This window comes from Thalassophryne amazonica, chromosome 2 (genome assembly GCF_902500255.1).
Source record: "Thalassophryne amazonica chromosome 2, fThaAma1.1, whole genome shotgun sequence".
In the NCBI taxonomy this organism is placed as follows: Eukaryota; Metazoa; Chordata; class Actinopteri; order Batrachoidiformes; family Batrachoididae; genus Thalassophryne; species Thalassophryne amazonica.
The window spans coordinates 92,534,949-92,552,590 of NC_047104.1; the positions used below are offsets into that span (position 1 = coordinate 92,534,949).

Sequence of the window (17,642 nt, forward strand, 5' to 3'; positions counted from 1 at the left end):
TTAATAACCTGTTTCTTATTTATACTTTGAAATTTTTGTTAATAAATGTGAGAGATGTAGTTCAAACAAGTAATATTTTATTAATAAACTGCACATCTTTTCCATGTTTCTCATTTCCACTTTTTCCCCTCATGTAAACTCAACTTCCAGAAAACTCTAAAGAGGTAACTGTTTTGACATTTTTGTCAAAACCTTTTCTCTGATTGGCTCCTGAAGAGTAAACCCAACATTCCGCAGTGGTTTACTGTAGACGCCTTTCTCCCGTTGCTGAAAGAGGTGTGATGTGTGGCTCACCCAGAGACTCTGCAGCCTCTGATAATTCACATGGCCTTTAAAGCCACGTTTCAGAAGTGATTACTGACTGCAGATTGCATTGGAATTAGATAAAACATGTTTCGATCAGCTGTGACTGTCATCACCTTGCTGTGTTTCTTATGGGTCCATCCTGCTTTTGGACAGGTGAGTAAGTGTGCAAACCAGTATTACTGGAAATAATAACTGCTTTGACCGACTGTCTACTCATCATCAGTGAAGTCATTGTAAATCATCTGCAAATCTGCATGGCTTTAAATGCAAAACCACTGAATGTGAAAAATTTTGTTTGGCATCCCAGAAAAATATGTTAGCAGAAAAAAATTGAAGATTTCAGGAACAACGCAACCTTTGAGATTTCGGTTGATGGACTCAAGCTCTGTTAGTGCCTCAAGTTCATCTCCTGCATACTGCAATCTTCAAGTATCTTTGTCAAATTTATCTCATCTATCTATTAAAAGCAAAGTGGCCTGTGTGTGTGCGTGTATGCGTGCATGCATGTGTATGGATTAGATCACGGAGAAACTGGGGAGAGTTGACATTTAAAGTTTGGTATACTTATTGTTGGGAAAGTGTCAGTACACGGACCCACAACAGGGGGCGCAATTGAACGGACAATGGAGAAAGTCAAATAACAAGGCTTTACTGTTGTGAACGTGCACAACGAATACAACCAATCACGAATGGACAACAGTCAATTCACAAAAGTGTCGTGTGGGCAGGCTCGAAGATAGGAGACGCCTCTCCAAGGTAAGACCCGAACCACACGGCTTCCTCCGCCACAGGACCCCGGAAATACTGGAGCCGCCAAGTCCCGAACTCCCAGGTGGCCACTGCCTCCGCGTGTCGGACCTGGTACTGCTGGCGAGGAACAAAGAACAGTTAGATGGGGGCGCGTTTGCACCCAAGACTCCGAACAGCAGGGAAGTTACCTCCACCTCTCGTTGGAACAGTACTCCACAAGCTATACACTAATCCAAAAGGATACACTCCGTCAGCTTTGATACGTTACCTCGTAGGTAGAAACGATATCTCGGCAATGAGGTGGAGGTGCCGTCCTGCTGATATACCCCACAGATGATTGCCGTCAGCTGTCTCAGGTGATGGGTGACAGCTGTCACCGTAGCTGCTCACGTGAGGCGGCGGCGCCCTCTGGTGCCTGGAGCCCGCACTCCAGGCAGGGCGCCCTCTGGTGGTGGTGGGCCAGCAGTACCTCCTCTTCAGCGGCCCACACAACAGGACCCCCCCCTCAACGGGCGCCTCCTGGCGCCCGACCGGGCTTGTCCGGGTGGCGACGGTAGAAGTCGGCCAGGAGGGCCGGGTACAGGATGAAGCTCTTCTTCACCCAGGAGCGTTCTTCGGGACCGTACCCCTCCCAGTCCACCAGATATTGAAAGCCCCGGCCCATCCGTTGGACGTCCAACAACCGGCGCACTGTCCAAGCCGGCTCGCCATCGATGATCCGGGCAGGAGGTGGTGCCGGACCGGGTGTACAGAGGGGCGAGGTGTGATGGGGCTTGAGCTTTGACACATGAAATACTGGATGGATCCGCAGTGAGGCTGGAAGCCGAAGCCTCACTGCGGCGGGATTGATGACCTTGAGAATTTTAAACGGTCCTATGTATCTGTCCTGCAGTTTTGGGGAGGCCACCTTTAGCGGGATGTCCTTCGTGGACAACCACACTTCCTGCCCGGGGCGATACGTAGGGGCCGGGGTCCGCCGCCGGTCTGCATGGGTCTTCGCCCTCATCCGGGCCTTCAACAAAGCAGAACGGGCGGCACGCCACACCCGACGGCACTTCCGCAGGTGGGCCTGGACCGAGGGCACACCGACCTCTCCCTCAACCACCGGGAACAATGGGGGCTGATACCCCAAACACACCTCAAAGGGGGAGAGGCCGGTGGCTGATGACACTTGACTGTTGTGGGCGTACTCGATCCAGGCCAGATGAGTACTCCAGGCCGCCGGGTGCGCGGCTGTCACACAACGCAGTGTTTGCTCCATTTCTTGATTGGCCCGCTCTGCTTGCCCGTTGGTCTGGGGGTGATACCCGGACGAGAGACTGACCGTGGCCCCCAGTTCCCGGCAAAAGCTCCTCCAGACATGCGAGGAGAACTGGGGACCGCGATCGGAGACGATGTCTGATGGTATCCCATGCAGGCGGACGACATGGTGGACCAGGAGGTCCGCTGTCTCCTGGGCCGTTGGGAGCTTCGGGAGGGCCACGAAGTGGGCCGCCTTGGAGAATCGGTCCACTATCGTAAGGATCACGGTGTTTCCCTGGGACGGCGGGAGGCCCGTGACAAAATCCAGGCCGATGTGGGACCAGGGGCGATGAGGCACGGGCAGCGGCTGTAGCAGTCCCGGAGCCTTGCGATGGTCGGCCTTGCCCCTGGCGCAGGTGGTACAGGCCTGGACATAGTCCCGGACGTCGGCCTCCAGGGACGCCCACCAGAAGCGCTGCCGGACAACTGCCACGGTTCTTCGCACCCCTGGATGACAGGAGAGCTTAGAGCCGTGACAGAAGTCCAGGACTGCAGCTCTTGCCTCTGGTGGGACGTAAAGTCTGTTCTTTGGTCCAGTCCCGGGGTCCGGGCTTCGTGCCAGGGCCTCCCGGACGATTCTCTCTACGTCCCAGGTGAGGGTGGCCACGATAGTGGACTCCGGGATGATAGGTTCTGGTGGATCCGACAACTCCGCTTTGACCTCGTCTTCGTGTACCCGGGACAAGGCATCCGATTTCTGGTTCTTGGTCCCGGGCCGGTAGGTGATGCGGAAGTCAAAACGGCCGAAGAACAGTGACCAGCGGGCTTGCCTGGGATTCAGCCGCTTGGCGGTCCTGATATATTCCAGGTTCCGGTGGTCAGTGAAAACCGTGAATGGCACGGACGTCCCCTCCAACAGGTGTCTCCACTCTTCAAGAGCCTCTTTCACCGCAAGGAGTTCTCGGTTGCCGACGTCATAGTTCCGTTCAGCCGGGGTCAACCTGCGGGAAAAATAGGCACACGGATGAAGGACCTTATCGGTCTTCCCACTCTGGGACAGCACAGCTCCTATCCCTGAGTCCGAGGCGTCCACTTCAACCACTAACTGGCGACTAGGATCGGGCTGCACCAGAACGGGTGCAGACGAGAAGCGCCGTTTCAACTCCTTGAACGCGGCCTCGCAACGATCCGACCAGGTGAAGGGGACTTTTGGTGAGGTCAGGGCTGTCAGGGGGCTAACAACCTGACTGTAGCCTTTAATGAACCTCCTGTAGAAATTCGCAAAGCCGAGGAACTGTTGCAGCTTCCTACGGCTTGTGGGTTGGGGCCAGTCTCTCACCGCAGCAACCTTGGCCGGATCAGGTGCGACGGAGTTGGGGGAGATGATGAACCCCAGGAAGGACAAAGAGGTGCGGTGAAACTCACACTTCTCGCCCTTAACAAAACATCCGGTTCTCCAATAACCGCTGCAGGACCTGACGTACATGCCGGACATGAGTCTCAGGATCCGGAGAAAAGATGAGTATATCGTCTAGATATACGAAGACGAACCGGTGCAGGAAGTCCCGCAATACATCGTTAACCAAGGCTTGGAACGTCGCGGGGGCGTTTGTGAGGCCGAACGGCATGACCAGGTACTCAAAGTGACCTAAGGGGGTGTTGAATGCCGTCTTCCACTCGTCTCCCTTCCGGATCCGAACCAGATGATACGCGTTTCTAAGATCAAGCTTGGTAAAAATCTTGGCTCCATGCAGGGGCGTGAACACCGAATCCAACAGGGGTAACGGGTATCGGTTGCGAACCGTGATTTCGTTCAGCCCCCTATAATCAATGCATGGACGAAGTCCGCCATCTTTTTTACCCACGAAAAAGAAACCTGCGCCCATCGGGGAGGTGGAATTTCGGATCAACCCGGCAGCTAACGAGTCCCGGATGTAGGTCTCCATTGATTCGCGCTCAGGCCGTGAGAGGTTGTACAGTCTACTGGACGGGAACCCACTGCCTGGAACCAAATCGATGGCACAATCGTACGGACGGTGGGGGGGGAGTGTGAGCGCCAGATCCTTGCTGAACACGTCGACAAGGTCGTGGTACTCCACCGGCACCGTCCCCAGATTGGGCGGGACTCTGACCTCCTCCTTAGCTTGGGAGCCGGGAGGAACCGAGGAACCTAGACACACCCGATGGCAGGTCTCGCTCCACTGAACCACTACCCCGGATGGCCAATCAATCCGGGGATTGTGCTTCAACATCCAGGGAAAGCCTAAAACCACACGGGAAGTGGCCTGAGTCACAAAAAACTCGATCACCTCCCGGTGGTTTCCTGACACCACCAGCGTTACAGGTGGTGTCTTATGTGTGATCGGAGGGAGCAGGGAGCCATCTAGCGCTCAAACCTGCACAGGCGAGGTAAGCGCCACCAGAGGGAGCCCTATCTCCCTGGCCCATCTGCAGTCCAACAGATTCCCCTCAGAGCCCGTGTCCACCAGTGCTGGGGCCTTCAGGGTTAAATCCTCATACAGGATCGTGACTGGGAGTCGTGTGGCAATGTGGGTGTGTCCCACGTGAATGTCTCGGCCCACCCCTAGCCCAGTCTCTAGGGGCGGGCGTTGGTGTTGTAACCGCTCGGGGCAGTCTCTCACATGGTGCTCTAGTGCACCACAAACAAAACAAGCTCCATGGGCCCGTCTCCTCTGTGCAGCTGGTGCCCTAAATGTTGCCCTACTCGTGTCCATAGCTTCGTCAGTAGGGGGAGCTGTGGCCCCACGGAGCGCAGGGGCCGTGGAGCGTGGGGAAGGCGGAGCGCGGTCGGAACCGGAAGGGAGAGGGACGGCGCGTGCCCGGCCACGCCCTTCGTCTCGTTCCCGCCGACGTTCTTCTAACCGGTTGTCCAACCATATGACAAGATCGATAAGCCCGTCTAAATCCCGCGGTTCGTCCTTAGCCACCAGGTGCTCCTTGAGAACCAAAGACAGTCCGTTTACAAAGGCGGCGCGGAGGGCAGCGTTATTCCAGCCGGATCTCGCAGCCGCGATGCGGAAGTCGACTGCATAAACAGCTGCGCTCTGGCGCCCCTGTCTCATTGACAGTAGCACGGTTGAAGCGGTCTCGCCCCTATTAGGGTGATCGAACACGGTTCTGAGCCCCCTCACAAACCCATCGTATGTCAGAAGGAGCCGTGAATTCTGCTCCCAGAGCGCTGTAGCCCAAGCGCGTGCCTCACCGCGAAGCAGGTTTATGACATAAGCTACTTTACTAGCATCGGTCGCGTACATAACGGGACGCTGTGCGAAGACGAGCGAACACTGCATCAGAAAATCCGCGCACGTCTCCACACAGCCTCCGTACGGCTCTGGAGGGCTTATGTATGCTTCCGGGGAAGGAGGGAGAGGTCGTTGAACAACCAGTGGAACGTCAACGTTACGCACAGGATCTACGGGAGGGAGAGAAGCAGCGGCGCCCAGAGGGCGCGCTTCCACCTGCGCGGCGAGAGCCTCCACCCTGCGGTTCAGGAGGACGTTCTGCTCGGTCATGAAATCCAACCGAGTCGTGAAAGCGGTGAGGATCCGCTGCAACTCACCGATTACCCCTCCCGCGGACGCCTGCGCGTCCTGTTCTTCCATTGGCCGTTCAACAGCCGGTTGACGCCCCTCGGGATCCATGACGTTGGCCGAGATATCCTGTTGGGAAAGTGTCAGTACACGGACCCACAACAGGGGGCGCAATTGAACGGACAATGGAGAAAGTCAAATAACAAGGCTTTACTGTTGTGAACGTGCACAACGAATACAACCAATCACGAAATGGACAACAGTCAATTCACAAAAGTGTCGTGTGGGCAGGCTCGAAGATAGGAGACGCCTCTCCAAGGTAAGACCCGAACCACACGGCTTCCTCCGCCACAGGACCCCGGAAATACTGGAGCCGCCAAGTCCCGAACTCCCAGGTGGCCACTGCCTCCGCGTGTCGGACCTGGTACTGCTGGCGAGGAACAAAGAACAGTTAGATGGGGGCGCGTTTGCACCCAAGACTCCGAACAGCAGGGAAGTTACCTCCACCTCTCGTTGGAACAGTACTCCACAAGCTATACACTAATCCAAAAGGATATACTCCGTCAGCTTTGATACGTTACCTCGTAGGTAGAAACGATATCTCGGCAATGAGGTGGAGGTGCCGTCCTGCTGATATACCCCACAGATGATTGCCGTCAGCTGTCTCAGGTGATGGGTGACAGCTGTCACCGTAGCTGCTCACGTGAGGCGGCGGCGCCCTCTGGTGCCTGGAGCCCGCACTCCAGGCAGGGCGCCCTCTGGTGGTGGTGGGCCAGCAGTACCTCCTCTTCAGCGGCCCACACAACACTTATGTATTTTGGGTCAAGGATGAACGCCGCAAAAATGAAAAATTGATAGGGATAATATTTTTTGGAGAAATTAGGGATATTATGTGAAAAAATCTTGAACAATGGATGTTGTTATCACCATTAATCAGTCCCGGTAACCAGGCAAGCTCTGAACAAAGGAAATATCCCAACCTTGGCAGTTGTAAAACAAGAAATCAACTAAATGTTCCAAATAAATACAAAACTTTCTCATTTTAATTTCCTGCACTTTCAGTTAAAATCACTATAGACACTACCCAATCTAGAACCCGTGGATCCCCACAGTCAACACGCTAGTTGCACTTCATATAAGACAGTCATTTATCAACTCAAATTTCAGCGATATTTATGTTTGTACATAATACATCTTTAAAAAAATCTTAAGATTCTTGAAAACATCTTGTTTTGAGTCATATCTGAAAAATTTTAAGTTTGTAAGTTTATTATGTAACAATTAATCAATTAACAATTATTATCTGACTGAAATTTGATTTAAGTTATTTTTGTATTACATCAAGTGTAACTGATACAGTTGTATGCAAACGTTTGGGCACCCTTGATAATTTTCCTGATTTTCCTTTAGAAATCATTGGTTGTCTGGATCAGAAATTTCAGTTAAATATATCATATATCAGATGATCACACTGATATTTGAGAAGTGAAATGAAGTTTCTAGTACTTACAGAAAGTGTGCAATAATTATTTAAACAAAATTGGGCAGGTGCATAAATTTGGGCACCCTTGTCATTTTATTAATTTGAATACATTTAGCACTAATTATTGGAAAACAAATTTGGTTTGGTAAGCTCATTGACCCTTGACCTCCTTACACAGGTGAATCCAGTCGTGAGAAAGGGTATTTAAGGTGGCTATTTGCAAATGTTTCCCCTCTTTGCATCTCTTCTAATGAGTGGCAACATGGGAGCCTCTAAACAACTCTCAAATGACCTGAAAACAAAGATTGTTCAACATTGTGGTTTATGGGAAGGATACAAAAAGCTATCTCAGAGATTTCAGCTGTCAGTTTCCACTGTGAGCAACATAGTGAGGAAATGGAAGACCGCAGGCACAGTACTAGTTAAGGCCCGACGTGGCAGGCCAAGAAAAATCTCAGAGAAGCTGAAGTGAAGGATGGTGAGAACGGTCATAGTCAATCCACAGACCTGCTCCAAAGACCTGCAACATGATCTTGCTGCAGATAGTGTCTCTGTGCATCATTCAACTATACAGTGCACTTTACACAAAGAGATGCTGTATGATCCTGTAATGCAGAGGAAGCCTTTTCTGCGTACATGCCACAAACAGAGTCACTTGAGGTATGCTAAAGCACATTTGGACAAGCCAGCTTCATTTTCTAATAAGGTGCTGTGGACTGATGAAACTAAAATTGAGTTATTTGGACATAAGAAGGGGCTGTATGCATGGCTGAAAAAGAACACAGCATTCCAAGATAAACACTTGATACCTACAGTAAAATTTGGAGGTGGTTCCATCATGCTGTGTGGCTGTGTGGCCAGTGCAGGTACTGAGAATCTTGTTAAAGTTGAGGGTCACATGGATTCCAGTCAATATCAGCAGATTATTGAGAACAGTGTTCATGAATCAGTGTCAAAGTTGAAGTTGCACCTGGGCTGGATCTTTCAACAAGACAACGACCCTAAGCACTGCTCAAAATCTACTAAGGCATTCATGCAGAGGAATAAGTACAACATTCCGGAATGGCCATCTCAGTCCCCAGACCTGAAGATTATTGAAAATCTATGGTGTGATTTTAAGTGGGCTGTCCATGCTCGGAAACCAACAAACCTGAGATATTTTGTAAAGAAGAATGGTCCAAAATACCTTCAGACAGCAGACTCTCATTGGAAGCTATAGGAAGTGTTTAGAGGCTGTTATTTCTGCAAAAGGAGGATCTACTAAATATTGATGAATTTTTTTCTGTTGGGGTGCCCAAACTTATGCACCTGCCTAATTTTGTTTAAAGAATTATTGCACACGTTCTGTAAATCCTATAAACTTAATTTCACTTCCCAAATATCATTGTGTTTGTTTGCTATATGATATATTTAACTGAAATTTCTGATCCAAACAACCAGTGATTTATAAAGGAAAATCATGGAAATCATCAGGGGTGCCCAAACCTTTGCATACAACTGTATATTTTGACTAAGAATTACTTGGTAAGGTTTTTTCTATTTTGCAGTACAAACAGTGCAATTTTTGCAAATTTATTAAAAATAAACAACTAAGATATCACATAAGTACATAAGTATTAACACCCTTTGCTCAATACTTTGTTGATGCACCTTTGGCAGCAAATACAGTCTCAAATCATCTTGAATATGATGCCACAAGCTTGGTGCATGTATCGTTGGGCAGTTTTACCCATTCCTATTTGCAGCACCTCTCAAGCTCCATGAGGTTGGATGAGGAGTGTCGGTGCACAGCCATTTTCAGATCTCTCCAGAAATGTTCAATCAGATTCAGGTCTGGTTTCTGGCTGGGCCACTCAATGACATTCATAGAGTTGTCCTGAAGCCACTCCTTTGATATCTTGGCTCTGTGCTTAGGGTCATTGACCTGCTGAAAGATGAACTGTCACCCCAGCCTGAGGTTTTCATCTAGGATGTCTCTGTACATCGCTGCATTCATTTCTCCCTCCACCCTGACTAGTCTCCCAGTTCCTGCTGCTGAAAAACATCCCCACAGCATGATGCTGTCTCCAAACATGACGCCTGGCATTCATGCCAATGAGTTCAATCTTTGTCTCATCAGACCAGAAAATTTTGTTTCTCGTGGTCTGAGAGTCCTTCAGGTGCCTTTTGGGAAACTCCAGGTGGGCTGCCATGTGCCTTTTACTAAGGAATTGCTTTTGTCTGGCCACTCTACCATACAGGCCTGATTATCGAATTGCTGCAGAGATGGTTGTCTTTCTGGAAGGTTCTTCTCTCTCCACAGAGGAATGCTGGAGCTTTGACAGAGTGATCATCAGGTTCTTGGTCACATCTATGTCTAAGGACCTTCTCCCCCGATTGCTCAGTTTAGTCGGGCGGCCAGCACTAGGAAGAGTCCTGGTGGATCTGAACTTCTTCCATTTAGGGATGATGGAGGTCACTGTGCTCATTGGGACCTTCAAAGCAGCATAAATGTTTCTGTACCCTTCCCCAGATTGTTGCCAAAAAGACAATCCTGTCTCGGAGGTTTGCAGTCAATTCCTTTGACTTCATGCTTGGTTTGTGCCCTGACATGCACTGTCAACTGTGGGCCTTTATATGTAGACAGGTGTGTGTCTTTCCAAATAATGTCCAATCAACTGAATTTAACCCAGGTGGACTCTAATAAAACTGTAGAAACATGTAAAGGATGATCAGTGGAAACAGGATGCACCTGAACTCAGTTTTGAGCTTCATGGCAAAGGCTGTGAATACTTGTGTACGCGTGATTTTTTTTTCTTAGCTTTTTATTTTTAATAAATTTGCAAAACATTTTTCACATTGTCATTATGGGGTATTGTGTGTAGAAGTTTGAGGGGGGAAAAAAAAGAATTTCATCCATTTTGGAATAAAGCTGCAACATAACAAAATGTGGAAAAAGTGCAACGCTGTGAATACTTTCCAGATGCACGGTATCTGTGGGAGATTCACATAGAATGATTCATCCAAATAAATCCAAATGATGACTCCAAAATACAGGTATACTCAGCAGCACCTTTTTCTGATCTTGTGATGCCTCCGACATTAAAGTTTAGCTTTCGTATGGAAGCTTCAGTCTGACTCCAAAGGGTGTTTTGCACAAATATTGACTCTTCTTACATAAATGGAAGAAAACACTGATTGGTTGTGTGAGAACATATGGGAGGAGTCTGGGCAGAAGGCAGAGAATAAGGCTGTTGAATGAGTGTAATGAGCTAGACGATTTGGATGGAAAACAAGTTGGTTTAATTCCATCACTCCTGTGAGCAAGAGAAATTTTATAACACAGATGTGTTTTTAAGCCCAAATGACTGACCTCAAACCTTTAATCCACCACACCTTTAAACAGAAATTAATGGTGCATAACATGCGTCGCTGTAAATCTTACTGATTTGATCCCATGCCTAAAATGACACTTTAAAATCTGATCACTTACTTTAAATCACAGACTGAAGCTATAATAAACTACTGTAGATTCTGCAGTGAAACGCTACAGTAACTTCTTGTTCTCTCATTTTACAGCATTAAATTTATATTGCAATGCCTCATGTCCTATAAGTCCTATATAGGCCCTGGGGCCCATTGGTGTCAGCGCCTATGTTTGGATTATGCAGCATGAATCATATTAGGCTCCATTTATCCCCCAGGACATAGATTGTTTCCCCAGCCAAGGCTGGTACCCATTTAAAACTGAGTGGATTGGAACAATGCAGATTAAATGTGTTGTCTAAGGATATAGACAGGTATCATGTGCGTGATTGAAACCCAGGTCTATATACTGGCAGGCCACTTCCTTATCCACTGTGTCCTGCTCTCCGGTGCAATGTATGATGGGTACAAAATAATACAGGAGCTGAAAGCATTTTGGACAGGAAATTATTGTATAAAGCAACATATAGTACATGCTAATGCATGTACAGACCATGTACGGTCTATAGACTTCCATCATGAAATTCACAATTTCAGATGGATGCTCATTCCTGTACCGTCCACCCATTTTTGGTGACATAGTGGGCATCAGGTTTCTCAACATGCTTGCTAGCCTTAGTTGTTGGCTCACATGAATGATAGCACCACCTTGGCAGATAAGTCTATGGGATATTACATAGCCTAAACAAAGTTGCTTTTTTGATTGATTTGTTGCATCAACGTTCACCAGATTTTAAGCAGTTTGTCCTTGTTATATGCCATTTTAAGATGGCGATGCAATAGACGAAATCATTTATTTTGTGTTGAGTTATTTCTTACACAAGTTGCTTGGAATAGACTCATCCATTATAAAAAAGTTGTTTGGTGTCTGCTTAAAACCAATACTTTTATAACACTTTAAAATGTATGTCTCCTCTTGCTCATATAGGTGTTTGTCTAGTAATTTACTTTTTACTTAATAGTGCTATTAATGATTTTTCTGCCACTTGTTGCACTTGCGCCAGATTTCAGCATGTAAACAAAGCTTTCCTCCTCAGCTACTCCTTTTCAACCCTCGCTCTTCCACACTGAGCAGAGTGATGGCAGTTGACTCCCTTAATGGGTCCAACAGGTCTCAAAGTCAGAAAAGCCAGACTTATGTTGATTCAAGTCCAACCACATTATTCGTTTCACCCATCATGAGCCTCTAAATGTGATTTCTGGACTTGTTTCTGGAAAGTTGTTGTCTGCCATCTTTAAAAAGAATCCTACAGCTACAGCTACTGTTGTGTGTTTAAAACTGTGGAGAGGGGCAACAAGTCCACAAGGTGGGGCTCAACATCAGCCAGACCAGGGATGTAAACAGGTGTCAGAAAAGCTCATAGCACAGAGGGAGTGTTGTGTCATTTTCTGCACAGACACCTTTAAGCCACTAAAGTTACAAAGAAAATAGTTGTTGGCTGCTATATTAATGTTTAAAATGCCATTCAAAAATACACTCAACAAAAATATAAACGCAACACTTTTGGTTTTGCTCCCATTTTGTATGAGATGAACTCAAAGATCTAAAACTTTTTCCACATACACTATATCACCATTTCCCTCAAATATTGTTCACAAACCAGTCTAAATCTGTGATAGTGAGCACTTCTCCTTTGCTGAGATAATCCATCCCACCTCACAGATGTGCCATACCAAGATGCTGATTAGACACCATGATTAGTGCACAGGTGTGCCTTAGACTGTCCACAATAAAAGGCCACTCTGAAAGGTGCAGTTTTGTTTTATTGGGGGGGGATACCAGTCAGTATCTGGTGTGACCACCATTTGCCTCATGCAGTGCAACACATCTCCTTCGCATAGAGTTGATCAGGTTGCCAATTGTGGCCTGTGGAATGTTGGTCCACTCCTCTTCAATGGCTGTGCGAAGTTGCTGGATATTGGCAGGAACTGGTACACGCTGTCGTATACGCCGGTCCAGAGCATCCCAAACATGCTCAATGGGTGACATGTCCGGTGAGTATGCCGGCCATGCAAGAACTGGGACATTTTCAGCTTCCAAGAATTGTGTACAGATCCTTGCAACATGGGGCCGTGCATTATCCTGCTGCAACATGAGGTGATGTTCTTGTATGTATGGCACAACAATGGGCCTCAGGATCTCGTCACGGTATCTCTGTGCATTCAAAATGCCATCAATAAAATGCACCTGTGTTCTTCATCCATAACAGACGCCTGCCCATGCCATAACCCCACCGCCACCATGGGCCACTCGATCCACAACATTGACATCAGAAAACCGCTCACCCACATGACGCCACACACGCTGTCTGCTATCTGCCCTGGACATTGTGAACCGGGATTCATCCGTGAAGAGAACACCTCTCCAATGTGCCAAACGCCAGCGAATGTGAGCATTTGCCCACTCAAGTCGGTTACGAAGACGAACTGGAGTCAGGTCGAGACCCCGATGAGGACGACGAGCATGCAGATGAGCTTCCCTGAGACGGTTTCTGACAGTTTGTGCAGAAATTCTTTGGTTATGCAAACCGATTGTTTCAGCAGCTGTCCAAGTGGCTGGTCTCAGACGATCTTGGAGGTGAACATGCTGGATGTGGAGGTCCTGGGCTGGTGTGGTTACACATGGTCTGCGGTTGTGAGGCTGGTTGGATGTACTGCCAAATTCTCTGAAACGCCTTTGTCAGACGGCTTATGGTAGAGAAATGAACATTCAATACACGAGCAACAGCTCTGGTTGACATTCCTGCTGTCAGCATGCCAATTGCACGCTCCCTCAAATCTTGCGACATCTGTGGCATTGTGCTGTGTGATAAAACTGCACCTTTCAGAGTGGCCTTTTATTGTGGGCAGTCTAAGGCACACCTGTGCACTAATCATGGTGTCTAATCAGCATCTTGATATGGCACACCTGTGAGGTGGGATGGATTATCTCAGCAAAGGAGAAGTGCTCACTATCACAGATTTAGACTGGTTTGTGAACAATATTTGAGGGAAATGGTGATATTGTGTATGTGGAAAAAGTTTTAGATCTTTGAGTTCATCTCATACAAAATGGGAGCAAAACCAAAAGTGTTGCATTTATATTTTTGTTGAGTGTACATTTTTATTATATGCACTACTACACCATGCTGTATGTTGCTCTCAACTCCACTGCAGTTCCTGCTGATTTCAAATGTCAATTAGAAAGTAAATACACATGCACAAGCTGAGAATATGTGTTGTCTATGATGTTTTCTGCCATTTTTAGACTGCTGGCAAATCAGCACTCCAACATAATACAGCTGCTAATGAAACATGCATTATTCTGACATAAGTACAAAGTGCAGCACATCATTCCACTAAGCGCAACCAGCACACACATGCATGTGTTTGGTGGACCGGTAAAGTCAAAAACTGAGGCTTGCACACTTTCGATGCTTTGTACGCCGCAGGGATTTGAAACAGAATTTATTCCCAACTGGTTAATTCTGAATAGAAAACACTGTATATTTCAGACCTGCATGTGGCGCTGTATCGTTCCCATGAAAAAGGAGAAGGCGACGATACAGTATTCTGTAACAGGCAGCAGAGGCTAGAAATTTCCAGAGTGGGACACTGAGTAAAATAAAGCCTTAAGGGAATGAAGGTCCATACTGATCATCTGAAATAGACTTACTGCATATTTAAAATAAAGCAGTGTGTTTGTGTATTTTTAAAAGCCATGGCGCTGTGTTGCTCTGTCTCACATACCAAAATAATGGACCGAGCACTAACCAGTGGCTAAAGCTAAACTAAAATTAAAACCATTCAAACACTGAGTAAATATAAAATCTTAATCTGATCTGTTACATAATTTTCAGTCAGATTGATGATAAGACGCTTTTGTTGTGGATGATGGCATCTGGGAAATACTTTATTTAAGAAACGCAGTGTTTTTAAAGAAGTCCCTTGTCACAGCACTCCATTCAGTCATCTATTGTCTAGAAAATAAAATACAAATTCCAAAAAAACAAAAAACAAAATAAAGCCAATAAAGTTTTTAAAGAAGTCCCTCGATGTTTGTCCGCGTGAGTTTCTAAGCATGAAATAGATGCGGCGCTTTGTCCCACCAACAACAACCAAAATAAGTGAATGACAGGAAGTGAACCTCACTGGGTCAGTGTAAATGGTAAATGGACTGCATTTATATAGCACTTTTCCATCTGCATCAGATGCTCGAAGTGCTTTACACATCAATGCCTCACATTCAACCCGATGTTAGGGTGCTGCCATACAAGTACTCACTACACATCAGGAGCAACTAGGGGATTAAGGACCTTACCCAAAGGCCTTTGTAATTTTCTGGTCAGGCTGGGATTTGAACCAAGGATCCTCTGGTCTCAAGCCCAACGCTTAATCACTAGACCATCACCTCCCCTATGCACTTTAGACCGTATACTAATGTGTCTGTAGCCAAGATACTGAAACTTATCATCCCGCCGGTGCCCAGGTTAGCACTTTGCATTGAAGCATGTGGCATTCTGTGTGAGTATGAATATGATAAGTCTGTCTCTTTTATTGCAGGACTGTCCTAATACACAGGAACTACAGGGTTCTCTCAAACAGGTCCACAAACTTCTCTCAGCCCATGAAGCCTCTTACCTTCAGAGTCTACGCAACCTAAAGAAGAAAATAAACCTTTTGCAGAGCACTGGGAAGCAAACTGCAAGAGTCACCAACAGTGAGCATAAGCTGCAGAACGAGTGATTTACTCAAATATTAGGCCGTTTCTTTTAGCATCTTCTGTGCATCCAGCAGGTACCTGCCGGAAACTGGATTCACCTGCCAATGGAAGGAAGCTTGGCAGGTCGCACAGCCTCGGCCATGAGGTTCACTTTGTGTGTCACCCTGGCTATGACTTGGTGGGATCAGAGAGCAGGGTTTGTCAGGAGGACTTGAGCTGGAGCGGGCAGCAGCCTATCTGTCAAGGTGGATGATCAGTGTGATGGTCACTTTTTTCATTCACTCCTTTGCACCAGTCTGTCGCCATCATTCACCTGCTTATCTAACCCACTGATCACTCCTTCAGCCCTGTCATCAGCATTTTTGTTGGTTCCTCTGTAGTGCCTGAGCTCCTTTTGTGCACCAACATCATTTTTCTTTTTTCTTTTTTTTTGTAGACATCCATATCATATGTGACCATATGATCATGTTTCCTTTTTTTGCACTTTGGTGGTTTTCCACAGAGCATGTTGAATGTGACACGTGATATTCAGGCCCAGCTCTTTAACTTTGAGATAACAGTTCAAAGGCTATTTGTCCGTCAAACTATTCTCTTCGCTTTACCTTCACCTACCTACACGCACGCTATCATGTTCTTTCAGGTTTAAGCATACAAACTATTAATTGCACATGTCCTTATATCTCTTCTGTGCTCAATGTATTTTTCTATATTTTGTTTATTTATTTATTTATTTATTTTGCCTTTTCTGTGTTTTCCTTCAGATATCAATGAATGTGCGCCCTCCCCGTGCATGAATGGTGGGACATGTGTGGATCTGGTGAATCAGTTCTCTTGTGTCTGTGCCAAAGGCTGGAATGGAGCTACCTGCCAGAGTCCAGTGCCAACATGTAGGTATAACATGCAATAACCCCGGAGCTCACCCAGCTGGTGGTCAAACACATTTACATCATTGTCACACTGTCCTTTACATCTAGGCCACCAGATGTTCTGACTCACTGCCTGAGGCCAAATTGCGAAGGCCTTGCATCCATCCATCTGTTTGTCTGTCCGTCTGTCTGCGCTCAATCCAGTCCTATTACTGCCAGGGTCTTCAAAATCACAGGGACCATTTTTGGGACATGGCCCTTGGATAAGTTCAAAGATGGCTAACTTTGACCTATTTTAAGAGGTCAAAAGGTCACATTCTGTTTCCTGTTTTTACGCTCATATGGCTCAGGGTATTTTAGTATTGCGTTATATCTTTCTAATATTAAGATAAATTGGAAGAGGTTCACTCATTGATTGGACAAATCAATTTGTCATGTCCACCTGAGAGGTTGTGTACTCTTTCGTCCCTCAGGTTCTATTTCTAGTTGTTCTTTGCTGGACTTGATCTGATGGCATATCTGTAATGTACACAGTAAGCACTATGGCAATCTAACATTTGACCCAAATTATTATTTTAATCATCATCTATATGGTTGACTTCCAGCTGAACTCACCCTAGCAAGTTCAGCTGGTTCAAATTTGATTTTTGTGGAAACTAATTTTTAAAGGAAAGTTATGGAGTCAGCCATAATTTCAGTCATGTTGTCATTATGGGGTGTTGTGAGTAGAAGTTTGAGGGGGAAAATGAATTTACTCCATTTTGGAATAAGGAATAAGGATGCAATGTAAACAAAACTAGAACATCTAAAAAAAAACATAGTTTCCAGTGTAGCTTCATTAAGATGTAATAAAGGATGAATGTGGTAGCATTCTAATCCCTGGTGTAGATTGTGAAGTTAATGTACTAAAAGAAATTAAGTGTACAATTTATTTATTTTGTTTTTCTGTGTCAAACAAATTTTAGTGCTGTAGGTGAAACGAGGACTTGATGTTGAGGTTGAACAATGGTCTACCTATGAGTATTATATTTATACTATGATGAGGCTGCAATTATGGCTTTACATGTACATTTGTCAAAATATGTTAAAAGTCCCACCAGGTAATGACTGAGTAAACGCTGCTCAGCAACCACAGCTGAACATACAGTGTGTGATTGTTCTGGGTCCAACTTTTCCCAATTCCTGTCTCTTAGTCCAGTAATATCAGTATTATATATTTTTTTTTTCACAAAGGTCAGTAAAGATTACCAAACTGCTGAAAATTGCTTGCCACAATC

General features: G+C 46.4%; 1 protein-coding gene across 2 annotated transcripts in view; it reads left to right on the forward strand.

The window, feature by feature from the left end:
• The first annotated feature begins 256 nt into the window (after positions 1-256).
• LOC117527143 (fibulin-7) overlaps positions 257-17,642 on the forward strand; it is a 36,395-nt gene continuing 19,009 nt past the window's right edge. Inside the window, exons 1-4 of one of the 2 annotated variants that reach the window (XM_034189334.1) lie at positions 257-459; positions 15,340-15,496; positions 15,571-15,744; positions 16,261-16,386. In XM_034189334.1, coding sequence (XP_034045225.1) covers positions 391-459; positions 15,340-15,496; positions 15,571-15,744; positions 16,261-16,386 — 526 coding nt within the window. In that variant the 5' untranslated portion in view covers positions 257-390. The remainder of the gene's footprint in view (positions 460-15,339; positions 15,497-15,570; positions 15,745-16,260; positions 16,387-17,642) is intronic. The other variant, XM_034189342.1, reaches the window with a different exon arrangement.